Source organism: Furipterus horrens, unplaced genomic scaffold (genome assembly GCF_987537825.1).
Source record: "Furipterus horrens unplaced genomic scaffold, mFurHor1.1.pri manual_scaffold_5, whole genome shotgun sequence".
Classification (NCBI taxonomy): Eukaryota; Metazoa; Chordata; class Mammalia; order Chiroptera; family Furipteridae; genus Furipterus; species Furipterus horrens.
Window position 1 is genome coordinate 35,045,468 of NW_028327175.1, and position 15,014 is coordinate 35,060,481.

Below are 15,014 nucleotides of genomic sequence, written 5' to 3' on the forward strand. Positions count from 1 at the left end.
AGGGGCTTCCTGTAATGAGGAGTGGGCACTCAGTTTGTATAGGAAGGAAGCAGGAAGATTCTGAAACTCCACTTCTTGTCTTTGGGATTATTAAACCTATAGATACCCAGAGAGCAGAGGTGTGCTACGCTCAGTGTGAGAACGGAGTAGATAGGGGATGCTGGGCCACCATGGCATGAGAAGGGGAAGTAGGTGATCCTGAGAGCAGCTGGTCCTCACCGGTGGCAGGTCCTCAGGATGGCATTTACCAAACAGCTTCATAGGTTCCACACTACACCAAGAGACATATGAGCATAAACCATCTTCAGAGGCCCACTTAAAACCTCAGAGAGACTTCTGGAAGGAACCAGACATCACCCTGTCAATCTCCACTCTGGTATGGCCTCAAAGACCGCCGCGGATCACAGAGCATGTGCTGCAGGACCTGGTGCTCATAGTGCCTTCTGCCTGGAACTTCCTAGATTCCTTCCACGAATGGGTATGTGCTCACCTGCAGCTCAGTAAGTTGCAGCCAGCCCTAAGTTACTGCCTGGCAGTGGAATCCCCAGGGTGAGGCTGCTCTCTGAATGTAACCCAGGAGCTGGGAGGCAGGGGTGGGGCCACAGGAAACTTCACTTCCACAGCTTGCATGCACTGTGGACATGATTGACAGCGAGCCCAGAGCTTGCTGCCACCTCTCAAGCCTGGAGTACACCCCATCAGGCCCACATGCCCTGCGGTGGCCACTTCCTGAAAATTTTTAATCTCTCAGAGGGAAATAGTGTTATACTGAACAAACTTAAGTCCACTTTGTACTTAAGAACATCGGTGATATTTTACAAAACAGAATATGCTCTTGCATGTGACATATAACAGAGGACTGAACCTGTGCTGTTCTGCAGAGTGTCACTGAAGACAGGCTCCTCCCTGCATCTGCCATCCCAGCTGACAGGTAAATTAGTGTGTGGCCAGACGCCACTTTTAACAAACACCCAGCTTTATGGCAGAAAAGAGCATTCAGAGGCTTTCGGTGGCACCAGTGTTGCCAAGGCACTTTTGGGGAGCATCCTGGGCACCCCACCCTGGCTGTGAGCAGCCCACGGGGGTGAGTCCAAGGGCTCAAGCTTGATCATGGGCGTGGTCCCAGGAGCTCTGCAGTCACAGCCCAGAGTGGGGGGCCGATGGCTCTGCACACAGAGGCAGGGGGCAGGTTCCGGTTCGGGAGGGCCATGACCACGCTCCAGGCAGACGAAGTGTGCAGGATGGAATGGGGCCAGCTCCCTGCCAAGCCTGTGGGGAGCCCCCAGCAAGCCATGCCCCAGGTGTGGGGGGTATAGGTGGTGCTTAGAGTCTGGCTCTGTTTTCAAGTGCATCCTGGTAGGGAAAGTGACCAGCTGTCTCTTAGCCACATCACTGGTTCCCAGCCACACCTGGCTTGGGGACACAGAGTAGCCATCTGCTGTGTCCTCGGGCCCAGAGTCGCTCTCCATCTTGATGGGCATGTTGAGTGACAACATGGGGTTGCACGGGGCCTCCAAGGGCATGGGCACACCTGGCAACTTGATGTCCTCAGTAGAATAGGCTCCTGCTGGGAGATACTGTACTCCAGGCTGAAGGAGCTGGTTCTCCAGGCTCCCCTGCGGGAAGGAGCAGCTGGTGGGGGGTTGTACTTGGCCGAGATCACCATCCCGCAAGGCTCTGCTCGGCTGGCTGGCGTAAGCAGTGGGGGAATGATGAGAGCTGGGGGAATTCCTGAAGGCAGGAACCGTGCCTGGGGTGCTGGCAAAGGGCATGCAGGAGCCCCGGGGCATGGCCTGCACAGAGAATGGATCACTCCTGCTGGGCTCCAGCTTCAACTTGGCACCATCCTGACCATGTTTTCCTACCGCCCAGTTCAGCTGCCTCATGGGTCCTGGTGTCTCCAAGCAGCAGTCACATGCATGTGTTTCCCTTCTTCTCCTCCTCACCCCAGAGGAGCCGCCTGGCACCCTTCTGTGCTCCTCTCCTACCCAGTCCCTGCAGACAGGAGATGGCCAGTCAGGCAGGGCAGGGGTGGAGGGTGGTCATTTGGGTGACACTGACTGAACCTGTGAGGCTGCTATGTGCCCATACCACATGCCAGCGCCAGCATCCTCCCTTCCTGTGCTTGACCCTCCGCCACCTCCTGGGTGCCTGGCAGGATTCTGAGGGCCCAGGATGGGGTGGGGGTACAGAGAGCAGCATCTCCACGAGGCTCATGCCACGTGTGAAGGGTCAGCTACACCAGTAGCTACTAACACTGGGAGAGGGTTTCCGGGTGCTTTCTGTGTGCCAGGCCCTGTCAATGACCATGTTGCTGCCATACTCATTACTTGGTGGTGACACGGGAGACAGTGACCGGGAACAAGAGGTGGAGTCCTGCAACCACACAGCTGGCCAGTCCTCCAAGAATAGACCCACTGGTCAGGGGAGGGGACCGGGGCAGGGGAGGAGTGCAAGGGGTCTCCAAGCAAAGGTGAGGGCGGAGGATGGGGCAGTCACCCACTCAGGATCCAGGCTACAGGCAGAGGGTGAGTTCAAAGGTCCTGGAAGCCCCGACTGAAGTCTCCTCCCCTGTCTCCGACTAGTCCCCACATGTGTAATGATGATGTCCAGGGTGAGAGGCATGTTTTGGCATGTTTTGTGTGTATCTGCATGTCCCACTAAGAGCAAGGTTGAGCCATCATGGTCAAGGCCACAAGTCAGCTGTGACTTTGCTAGGGATGGGCTTGGGTGGAGGCATCACTTACCCTGCAGCCCCCTCGGGGTAAAGGATGACGTCGGGGCCACCTCTGAGGCACAAACATGTGGCCCTGGCTGGAACCCGGGCCCAGCGGCAGGCATCCATTTGTGCCCTGAACACAGAAATGCCATTTTCTCCATTGTTTCTTCCTGTCAGGATTCAGAGAAGGGAAAATCCGTCACGGCATGAACTGAACAGCACCGGGACTTGATGAGCTACTTTGTTCCCCATGGATGTGACTCATGGAGCTCCTCTGAAATGCACAGCCCAGTGCTCACAGGAGCCCACCAGCATCCCAGCTCCACTTGCTCCAATGGCCTTTCCGCAAGATGCACCATGGCTTTTGGAGGCAGGGAGAGCCCTCTGCGGGACACAGACAGATTGCACCTATTTAAAAAGGATGACATAGTGAACTTTTAAAAGTACCTGCTAAGTAGTTGGGTTTTCCGTGCAGTTCCGACAAACACAGACTCCTGGTGGCTTTTGCTCTGTGAAGAACAGATAACAAAAAAAATAACATGCAGGGTACATGCATTGATGGTAGACGTTAACATGACAGGCATTACTGTCACAGCTGGGAGGGGAGACACAACAGAAGCTCACACTTTTTAACTTTGTATAGATTGTAAAGCCTTTTCTCAGCTAGAGATTTGCTGAAAATTCCAATTCACCTCACTTTTTAGGTTAATAAAGGGCTAGTGAATTTGATTCAGAAAGTTGACTTGCACACAGAATGATTTTCAGGGCTTTTGTTTTATTTTGGATAGCTAGAATGAAAATACAGCCGATTCTCATTTATACTAGTTATGTTCTACAATGTCACTGTGAACACTAAGTTAGTGAATACTGAGCCATCACTACTGAGGGTGTACACACACACACACACACACACACACACAACACCCCTCACAGAGCTTATGCAGAATCTTAAGTCTGAGGCAACCCCTCCTGCTAGATTCTTTTTTTAATTTTTTTTTTTTTCAAGAGAAAAGACAGGCTCAGAAGTGTTAAGTGACTTGCTTGGGGCCACCCCTCTAGAAGGGGACTGGGATGCAAATCCAGTTGCCTGGCTGGCCCCAGAGCCAGAGTTTCCTGCCCTGCCCTGCCCCACCTCACCACCCTCTGGTCATCTCTGGAGAATAGAGATGAGAGACAGAGAACTGAGAAGACGAGAGAAACGAGGAAAGAGCAGAGAAAGAGGGTGAAGCATCTCCCTTGGTTGGAATGTGTTCATTGGGCAACTCAAATATCTGCCAGTCCGTGCATGACCACGAACAACTGCAGAAGCCCCTGGATATTGATTTTGGAGGTGCTTCCCTGTGTGGTCACCAGGGGGCAGTGGGAGCCCACCATGCACACAGACCTCTATGAGGAGATGGGAAGGGTAGAATTTTCCTCTCTGTTGTTTGTAGGGTTGGAAGAACATATACAGGAAATAGAAAACTCATTGCGTGAGTTTCCGTTATAATTATCAAGCCACAAGAGCTTAAAAACACAGAATAATGGAAGAGGGTAAATGAAGACGAAGAGGAGTGTGTTAGTGCAAGTGATAAGACAGCAGGTATGGACAGGCTCAACCCTCACCAGGCAGATAAGACCTTTGCAATGGGTTCTGCGCAAGTGTGTGTGTGTGCGGGGGGTGACCCTGGGCAATAAGTATACTCTGCACATTGGCACACCTTCCTGATTTATCTTGATTTATCACTTGGATTTATAGTTGTTCTCATTGGGTATTTTATTTTTTCCTCCTTTATATTTCATAGCATTTTGTTATCTTTGACATTTAAAAAGGCATATATATTTCATTGAAAACTGCTCCACAGTGCTGCTGTCTGAGCATGCTGGCACCTGTCAGGGACCCAGAGGATGGCCCTGGGCTCATGGACGGCTGTGTCCCTAGAAGCCACCTTCAGTGCAGACATGTGAGACCAGCAGCAGCAAGGTAGGGGCTTGTGCCATGAAGTCAATGGCTCCAACTGCAGACTCCAGGCAGACCACATCACAGGAGTGGAAATGAAAATGACAGTCACAAGAAACCAGACACACATTGGGAGCACTCCAATCACCGCAGCTGCGGTCTGGTTTTCTAATTGTCTAAGTGGTCATTGAAGACACCAGAGGTTAATCATGGATGATGAAGAGGAGTGGACAGTCTCACCCACCAAAGGGGATAGTTTTGAAGGTGGCCTTTGGGGCTTGAGAGAGAAGCCTCCTGTGTCTGGAGTATAGCTGGAGGATTTAGGGATGAAGTGGTCTAGGCAGTGTTGGCTGCCACAGTTCACAAAAGAATCTTTTTTTCTTTATCCTCACCTGAGGCATTTTTTTTTATTGCTATTAGAGAGAGAGAGAAGCATCGATTGGTTTCCTCTCATACATGCCTGGACAGAAAATTGAACCCACAACCTCTTGGTTCTGAGATGACGTTCCAACCAACTGAACCACACTAGCCAGGGTGGTATTTCTTATTTTCTAATAGCTGCTTCCACAATGTGCTAGCTTAAAAGACACCAGCTTTCTCATTTTATTGTTTGCTGGCAATAAAGAAAGAATAGAAAGAAAGTGCTCTGTGTCGGGCACTTTGCTTTAAGCACCAGCAACAGTGAATGTGGCGGCTGAGGGGTTCTTACTCACTTGGTGTCCACAGTGGCTGAGATGTCTGCCCTGTGCTTCGCCCTCAGAAACGCACCCTTCATTTTCATCTCTGCCACAGAAGGTAGGAGGACGGGTACCACGATGCAGAACAGAGAGAGCCGAGGGGACAGGACTGTCCCTGATGGTGCCTTCCTTTTCTGTCCAAACAGGAATTTTAGTTTTCCTTGAAATTGCATCGTCTAGTTTTGAAAGACAGAAAAATGTTCACAGAGCAATTAGCCACAGGGTCAAAAGAGGCAGAAATGATGTTCTCAGGGGTAGAAACACAGTCAAAAATCTTATCCTCAGTCACCAAGGAGACACAAGCCAACATTTATCCATGCTTGGCCCCCATGCACAGGGACTATCCCAAGGCCTTCGGGGTGATTCGGGGTTTCTCTGGAGTCTCTGTTATCCTTTAACTGACATATATGTGCTCATGTGTCACATGTGAGTGTGAATGTGCATCAGCTTGGGCTGACACTGACCTCAGTGCAGTTTGCTGGAGTGGGTGATCTCTGAGGACTGTTCCAGCTTTAACCCTCCATTTCTAAATGATCATTCCTTCACTTATGACAAAGTTTAGGGGCAGCTTGATTTTGTTTATCGACAGTCCATAGTGTAAGTTTAAAAGCCAGCATGTAACTTAACATTTTATGACAAATTAAAATAAAATATCTCTACATAATAGAAAAGCTGATTTATAATTGAGTTAGTTACCAAGTGCCCTTAGGGTGCTCAAGCTCCTGCCCTTTATATAAGAATAACACCACAGCTCTGGTGTGGCTCAGTGGATTGAGCACCAGCCTGCAAACCAGAGGGTCACCAGTTTGATTCCCGATCAGGGCACATGCCTGGATTGCAGGCCAGGTCCCCAGTTGGGGGCACGTGAGAGGCAACCACACGGTGATGTTTCTCTCTACAACATGGCCCCACTCTCTCCCTATCCTTCCTCCCTCCCTTTCTTCCTTCCTTCTGTCCATCCATTTATCCTTCCATCCACCCACACATCCTTCTGTCCATCTCTCCATCTGTCTATTGATTTACTGAATGAACAAATACCTACAAAGCATCTACTATATGCTAGTCACACGCTTGATATAGAGGATTCAAGGCAGTGGTATGCTGGGATGTATTTAACATCAGGCTCTCTGGAGAAAAAAGACCTGATTTGTATTACTTGCCAGTTTCTTCGGTGTAAATATTTCTATCATGGCCGATTACAAGCTACCAGCTTAACATCAACTGGATCTCTAAATTCCTGAATTGTAACAAGCCAGCTTCATGTAACACCACCTTGCCCAGCCTGTGGGATCGGGGAGGTTCACACTGTCACAGGCAGAGCTGGGAAGAGCCTTGGGGTCATGCACATCTGTGTTGCCCCGTGCACTTGTTCTCAGTCCCTTCGTTGTAAGTGCCTGAGCACTTTCCGCCGTGCAGTAAGGAACTTAAGGGTAAAAGGTAACCAGACACTTCTCCAACTAACTTATTTTGCTTGTTTTCTCTGTGCTTTTACAGTTTTATTTTTAACCTATATTTCAATCTCTGCTTGATTATATAGTAAGATGTACAATATCTCTATCTAGCTACAGTAAAACTATCTTAGTCTCCCACAAAACTTAGAACAAAATATCAAAATAAAAGACTTTATGGACAACCAATTGCCTAAATAAAAGATGAGAGATTGTGTGTATGTCAGGATTGTGGTGCAAATGAACAGCTAATTTTTTTACTGACGAAGCGTCCTGGTGGGGGTTGGGGGACCTGCAAAAGTAAGCAGGTCTTCAAGATGTTCCTATGGGGCTGGGCAGAGTTCCTCAGAGCTGGGTCAAGAGACATGCCCACTGTCACCCACCAGCCACCTTCTTCATGGTCCCCTTGAATCAGGAGAATAAAATGCAGGGACCATGAAGCTGTCAATTCACTACCAGATAATTGAAGCCACAATATTGCCATAAACAGTAAGGTTGCCCAGAGGCAGCCAGGAGTGACTCCCTAAGCTGCTGTCACTCTGGGCAAATGCAAAGGCTGAGGCAGGTGACGTGGGGCTGGAAGTACAGCACCTCTGGTGGGAAGCCGCGGTTTGGAGAAGGGTCACCAGGCAAGGCCTGGGGAGAAGCACACAGAGGGCTCAGGAGATCACCAGCACACAGGTCCTGGGACCTGGGGAGGGTCTCCAAGACCCAGCAGCAGCTCATCTCCCTCATTGGTCAGGGTGGAGCAGAGAGGAAGGGGTATGGGGGGTGTGTGAAAAGGAGAACAAGAAGCTGGGCAAAAACACCTCAAGAAGGATGCGCAGCTGGGGCAGTGACGTCTGGAGAAGGGGCCTGGGAACCCTTTTCCATTCTCTACAGTTCTGAAGTGACTAAATTTGTATTATGTACAAATAATGTTTGAATTAAGCAAAAAACAACTTTTAATGCAGAAGTAAAACAACCAACCAACAGCAAAAGGTAAATGAAACTATAGCCAGTGGGGCTAGGCACGGGCTTCTCTGCCCTGAGCCCAGCCTGGAGAGGACTGGGCGCTGGGAGGCCCAGGTTACTGATGCTGGGGACCTCAAGTCCTGAGGGGGTCTGCCCCTCAGCCCAGGACCGATGGGCTACTCCGATGTGGGATGTGGGGTGGTTCGGGCGTGCATTTCCTGCAAGGTCTGGGGTTAGGGGAGTGGCTCCAAGGGCCCTGAGCTGGAAAAACTGGCGCAAAACAACAGTGAGACAGGCACTGCTGCGACAAGCCTGTAGGTGGCGCCCGAGGACTGGTCTGCAGGGACTGCTCCCTCTTCCAGAGCCACTTAGAGGATGATCCACAGGCAGGCCACCCTCCTATGCCTGCCTTCCCTTCTTACAGGCACAGTAAGTACCTGCTAGAAATCACGAGCCTAGTCCTGGACCAACACTCAGGGGCTTTGCCAAACACCAAACACCAGAGGTTCATCCCTCCCAGGGGCCCAGAGTCCAGTTGGGGAGCCAGATCCCAGGGTAGGGGCCCAAAGTCCAGGTAGGGGAGACAAATCCCTCAGGGGTGCACAGTCCAGGTGGGCCTAGGCAGGGCTGTGCAGTGGTTGGGGGATGGCGGCAGCAGTGCACACACCCAGATGGGGATGGAAGTTGAGCCCAGGAGGCATGCCCTACACCACTGATGGTGAAAGACCATGGGGTCAAAGGGTCTCAGTGATGAACTGCTACCCAAGGATGGGAGCACTGAGGCTCTTGGGAGGCTGTGACCCAGAGGAGAGTGTGGGGACCCAGGTGGGGAAGGGGTAGCGGCAGAGCACAGGAACGCCACACAGTCTGGGAGGTCAGCGGAGGTCTGGCATGGACTGGGGGTTCTGCTCTGTTGTGCCCCCAGGAGGATGTCTCTTCCCTTCCCCTCACCCCTTCAGTGAGAAGCTGGAAGAGGAAATGGTCAAGTATGAGAAGTGGGAACCCAAGTATCTATTTGCAGGAGAAGAGGTTAAACCAAAAAGTCTGGCAGGAATACGGTCTCGGGTTCTCATGGTGCATACTGAGAAAACTGTTGAAAATGAATTTGAAATGAAGGTACAACTAAGTGTAAACAAAAACTCAGTCCAGTGTAAGATCTCCTGCAGATTTTTAACATTTCAGCTGCATCGTGTCATCAATCTGGAGCAGGTGTCACAGGTTCACTCTCCCTCATCCACCCACTGTCACTCGGTCCTGCTGAGAACCACGTGCAGTTTGCACCTGGCCCCTCACTTCCCCATCCGTTTGGGAATGCGCCAGACACTCACCAGGAAGCCCGAGGTGCTGTCCAGCAGGCAGCGCACGCGGCAGACGAAGCAGCGAGTCAGGAAGGCTGAGTACTCAGTGGGACCTGTAGCCCCCTCCTGGGCCCTGAGGAGCCTCCCCAGGACAGCATCCTCTCCTGCCCAGGTGGCCGCAGGCAGTGGTGAGAGCCAGAAAGGCAGTGACCAAGAGAAACCAAGAAAACACACTGATAAGCAAGGTCATACATGTAACAGTCAGCTGTCACCACATGACACGCCACCCTGTAGGGCACAACTTGCATGTCCCCCTGTGCTCCTGCCCATCCCCCACCCCCATGACCGCGTAGAGACAGATGCTCTGACAAATGTGCTCACGGTCCTTTGCCCTTAAAAACGTCACTCCAGTACGACTGCACATGGGACACCATCGGGTGTTTTCTCCGTCTGTTTTGAGCTTTACGAAATGGGATTGCGTGCTGGCACCTGGGGTTTGCTTTCTTCACTCAGCTTTATGAGGCAATTATGCTGTTGTGTGAGTTATGTTGGAAACTTTTCTTGAATCATTTGCAACTTCTGGGGAGACGTGTGAAAGAACCGGGACTCACTCTCCCCCTGCTGGACCCCAGGTGGATGGCTCCCTGTCTCCTAGCACCCGAGTGTTCTGTCCCCTGAGTGCCAGTCTGCCCTACAGGAGCTGGGCACCAGCCAAGAGCATCCTCATTCTGGTGGGGCTTCTTGGGGGGGTTCTGCCTGCAAAGGGCAACATCTGTGAGCAGACCCCAATCTTTGGGAGCTTTTTAAAAAAGGTAAATCTAATGTGGACCAAAGTAACTTCCTGGAAGACTGTGTCCCCAGGGGAAGACAGGCACTGCAGCTCTTTGGTGAGGGGTTCTCAGGCCCTGGCAGGGCACACAGAAGTGGTCAGAGATGCCATCACACTCAGGAGTCTGAGAGCCATGTGGAGCTGAATAGACAAGGCAAGAGGGGCGCTGAAAGAGGAGGGCACTGCATTTAATGTGAAGGAAAAGCGATGGAAGGTAGGTGGACAGTTTCTTGGACAGAAACCATGTTGAAGGGCTCCCAGTCTTGGTGAGACCCACCTGTCTCCGAGTGCAGGGGTTGCCCACACACCACCTGGGGTGGGTCCATGGCCCAGTGGAGCTGCCGGCAGAAGTCCTGGCGGTCATCCACATGGATGTAATCATAAATGTTTTGGTGCATCACATCCGTCTGAAACATTGAACAGTTATTTCAGCCTTACCTTGAGGGGGTTTCCACATAATACCCAATGATTACTACCTGCACAAACACCTCATCCACCTGTCAAGAGCAAGTCACAACCATGAAGAGAAAGTCCACAGAAAAGACCAGAGCTTGCCCTCAGGGCCATTCCCTCCCTGGGAGGATGGGCCACACAGCCTGGAACACAGAGCCAGGTGACACCTTCAGTGGCAGAGCAGGAGACTCGGAGAGCAAATGCCTTTTGGGACCAAGATAACCACTTTTCTAAATTGATTCTGACCCTCTGTGATTCGGGGAACTCATCAAGCTGTATTATTTGAGCACTTTGTAGACTCTGTGTTATATTCAAATCACAAAAATTTGTTAGGAAATCACCCCTGGGAGGTGAGGTAGGAGCCACCAGTGCCTCCTGCCCAGTGACTTCCTTATTCCTGGCACCTCCAGGCTACATTCACCCCCTTCCAGGATGCCACATGGACCCACCAGTCCACAGCTTTCTCTATGGTCCTCTGTCCTCCCATTTGCTTGGGTTCTAAACAGAGACGCCGACCCTCACAGGCACCAGACCCACACTAGGAAGTCACTGTCTGGGGCACAAAGGCCACAACCACAGGCCACAAAAGCTGTTACTATTGTTGGTAAAAACATTCTTAGAGCATGTAGATAAATGATGAGGGCCTGTTCACATCTCCCACTATCTTCTCTTAACTGTAATTCTGGCCAAAGCTGGTTGGGATGCTCTGAATGTCAAACAACACACAACCTCTGGAAGGTAGAACAGGAATGTGATCATAACTCAAAGATTGGGCTCCAATCTCCTGTGCACCTCACAGTCCAGAGAGACCCATGTTTGCACAGAAAGAAGTGGACACAGAGGTCAGAAGTGGTATTGTCCTTGGTCAGTGTTCACCAGGGTCAGAGGCTCTGGACATGAATGGGGGACCAACGCAGAGACCAGCTCACAGTGGAAGGGGATGCACAGGCTTTCCCTCCAGCTCCAAGCCTGCTGGCTCCTGCCTTATCTGGCAGCTCCCATCTCACCTGAAGGTTCTTGTCTCACCTGGTGGTTTCCAGTTCACCTGATGGCTCTCACCTTACCTGGAGGCTCTATGATCACAAGTGCACTTCCCACAGGGATGTTTTCCTAATAAACTTTTATGTTTCAAGCAAAACAAATAGGCTGAAAAGTGCCCAAATTATAAATATACAACCTGATGAGTTCCCCATGTAATCTCCACCCAATCAGGAAACAGAATACCAACAGCACCTCAGAGGTCCCTACTCTCCATCCTCCCCAGAGGCCCTCACAGCGCTGACTTCACTGGTTCTGTATGTAAATGGAGCGCTGTGTTCTTTGGGGCCTGTCTATTTACCCATGTTGTGTGTGTGTGTGTGTGTATGTGTGTGTGTGTGTGTGGCAGTTTTCATCCCCATTGTTGTATGAGTTTCACTGCATGGATACCCCACCTCTGGCTAGTCCCCTTGTGCGGATGGACATTTGGGCTGTTTCCCATCTGGGCCTGTTATGCATGAGGCTGCTGGGTCTGTGAGTGCACACCCAGGAGTGGAATTCCATGGTCATGGTGGCCGAACTTCAGCTTCAGCGTATAGTGCCAAACAACGTTCCAAAGTGAGTGTATACATACACACTCCTGTTGTGGCAGGTGTGAAAGTCCAGTTGCTTTACATTCTGGCCAACATCCGGCACGCCAGCTTTTCTTGTTTGCGCCACTCTGGCAAACGTGTCAGGGTTTCTTCATGTGGTTTTAATTTGCACATCATAAAATCTATGGAAATTGAGCATCTCACATATTTATTGGTCTTCAGATGTGAGTGCATGTACATGTGTCGTGTGTGGGTGCATGTTGCCCACTTGTGTCTTTTTCTCTGTTTTCCATGGAGCTGTTGTGCTGATCCATCAGTGTTCTTTGTCTATTCTGGACTCAAAGACTTCGTTGGGTGTGTTCCACTGCAAACATTTGCACTCCCTGGCCTGCCTTCCTGCTCTCTCGATGGATCTAACTCAGTTTAATTCAGCAGTCTTTTCCCAGAGATGGGGTTTTGTCCTAAGAAATCTTTCCTTATAGATCTGACTCTGCCCTGTTATCTTCTAGAAGCTTCTACCATCCACCTGATGTTTACTGTGTATGGTGTGAGGCAAGAGTCAAGATTCATTTTTCTGCCAGTGGGTCCAGTTCTCCCAGCTCCATTTATTGACAAGACCACCATTTCCCCACCATCAGCTGTGCTGCCTTTATCATAAATCCCATACATGCACACACGTCTTCTCTGACTTTCAGTTCTCCTGTGGGTCTCTTTGTCCTTGCACTGAGGCCACACTGTCCTAACTGCCAAGTTTTGCAGAAAGTCTTGTGTCCACAATCATAAGTCCCCCATAATCACCCCACACTCCCTTCCCATGGCTCCCTTCCCCTGCTCAGATTACCTTCATTCTCTACACTTCCAATTAGCTTGCCAATATCCAGAAAAGTTGCTCATTTTTTGTGGTAATGCCCTTAATTATATAACTTGATCTGATATCTTTGTAATAATACTGGGTTCTCCAATTCATGAATTTGACATATCCTTTAATTTATCTGGAACATCTTTCATTTCTTTAAAGTACGTTCTATGTTTTCTGGGTGGCTGAGTCGTTACCGAGAATTTGATGCTTTTCCACCCTGTTGTAGATGGATGTCACTTTTCCCTCTATGGTTTTGATTAAGAGAAAGATTATGCTGACCTTGAGCACTGGGTAGTCATGGTTCTCACTGTGGTGCATATTACTCTCTCATGGGTTTTAGCCAATGACCCCAAGCTTTACAGAACCTGGAAGGTGGTGAGCAGCCCACAGGTCTCTCTGGGTGCCCCATTTGTCATTGTCATCCTTTAGTTATTAACAAAAGGGATGTGTGAAATTAACATGCAAGGTATGAATCTGTGGCTCAACCCAATCAGGGGACAGATTAACTTCGAGGAGGGCATAATAAAACTGGGAAAGGCCTTTCTGACTAACGCAAACTTGAAGACATTAAATGTAACTATTTTTCAGCTTGAGGAAACAAGGGTTTGTATGTCTAACCACCTTCATCATTTTTAATCTCCTACGGTTTGATTCCTACAAAGTGAAGTCAAGAAAAATAAATGGTGGGGGGAAATGAGAGGAGGGGAGAAAATAATATAACAATTATTCAAATAGGCAAAAGCAGGACTTCGATCAAGTAAAAGCAGTCATTATTTTAGCCCTAAGCCATAACTTATGGAGGTAGGAAGAAAAGCATCACTTTAACAAAGTCCTCATTCCAGCAGTTAGCATCTTCACTTTTTTGTGCAAAGCAGGTGCATGTCTGTGACTCATGCCTGTGCTCCAATCAACAAGCTCCAGCTGGTGCCCTGGCTCATGCGGGGACAACTTACCCCAACTGCTTGCCTTTGAGACAACAGACAACTTTTTCAATCAATAAATGTCAATGGTAACTGAAATACACATATTACCCTATGTATTCATCATAAAACATGCTGGACTTGAAGATAAAAAATGGAGTCTTCCTGATGGGAAGAATCTGGCTCCTGACTTTGTAACGCATTTTGTACAAGAAGCTCACAATAGTACAAAGCTGTTCTAATATTTTTATGAAATATTTTGCATAAATTAGTCAATGCCCAATTTAATGGCATTTCGAAATAATGTCTATATAAGAAAAGAAAATTATTTTTTTTTTACTTCTAACTCTTGGAGGGAAATTATCAAGCTTTGAGACAAGTTCAGACCTGGAATCAAGGCCACTCTACAGGACTGTTGCCTTGACCACTGAGCAAAACCTGCACTAAGATCTTCGAATTACAGCGAAAGAATTCACGGGCCACTTGGGTGACAGCCCAAGAAGGCAGACCACACCGCTTTCTCTAGACACGAGCGCTGCACAAGCAATCGTGGGAAGTCCGTCAAAAGCTTTGCTACTTGGGGGCCGGAATCGAGTCATGTTCACATCCTCACAGTGGTCCTGTGAGCTCTGCATTGTGTGAATGGACTCCCCAGCGAGGCAGCCATTGACCCCAACCATGCCCACCAATCTACTGGTCTCTTAGGGGTGGAGACAGCAGTGTGTAGACAAGGTACCCCAGAGCAACTGTGATGTACAGGAGAGGACTGTGGAGAGGGAGGGCATCAGGGCTAAGCTGGTCTACGAAAGAGAGACTCATTACTCATCACTACCCACCTCTCTAAGATGGGGGTGTCTTTAGGAGATGGATGGGGTGACAGAGCTCTTGTCACATACTGTCATGTGCAACCAAGGGGAGAAACACCCCAGGCAGTGGGGCTGGTGGTGGGGATGCCTCTCACAAGTGTCACGGATGTCAATGCCCTTCCCAGTGCTCTGTTCATATAGGAACCCGTGTGTTCCCAGCAGCTGCCTCGGCTATGGACACTGCTGCTGCCCATCAATGTGGGGGAGGAAAACAAGGCTCAGGATGGTCAGAGCCAAGGCTGACACGCAGCCTGGGAATGCCGCTTGGAGGTTGTGCCCACCACACTTCACTCACTCACGGACCACATACTGGCTGCCCTATGGCGTCCCTCAGGGGCCACACCTCCACGTGCTGCAGGGTCTCACTCAGGCCACATGATTGGCTGCACTAGAAGCTGGGGAAGGGGAGTCCTACTGTGGG

The 15,014-nt window shown here is 49.9% G+C and overlaps 1 protein-coding gene across 1 annotated transcript in view; it reads right to left on the reverse strand.

The window, feature by feature from the left end:
* Window positions 1-205: 205 nt before the first annotated feature.
* AHRR (aryl hydrocarbon receptor repressor) overlaps window positions 206-15,014 on the reverse strand; it is an 82,208-nt gene continuing 67,399 nt past the window's right edge. Inside the window, exons 6-11 of the mRNA XM_090278928.1 lie at window positions 10,202-10,331; window positions 9,126-9,259; window positions 5,372-5,571; window positions 3,167-3,228; window positions 2,748-2,889; window positions 206-1,995 (exon numbers count right to left, since the gene is read on the reverse strand). Coding sequence (XP_090135054.1) covers window positions 978-1,995; window positions 2,748-2,889; window positions 3,167-3,228; window positions 5,372-5,571; window positions 9,126-9,259; window positions 10,202-10,331 — 1,686 coding nt within the window. The 3' untranslated portion in view covers window positions 206-977. The remainder of the gene's footprint in view (window positions 1,996-2,747; window positions 2,890-3,166; window positions 3,229-5,371; window positions 5,572-9,125; window positions 9,260-10,201; window positions 10,332-15,014) is intronic.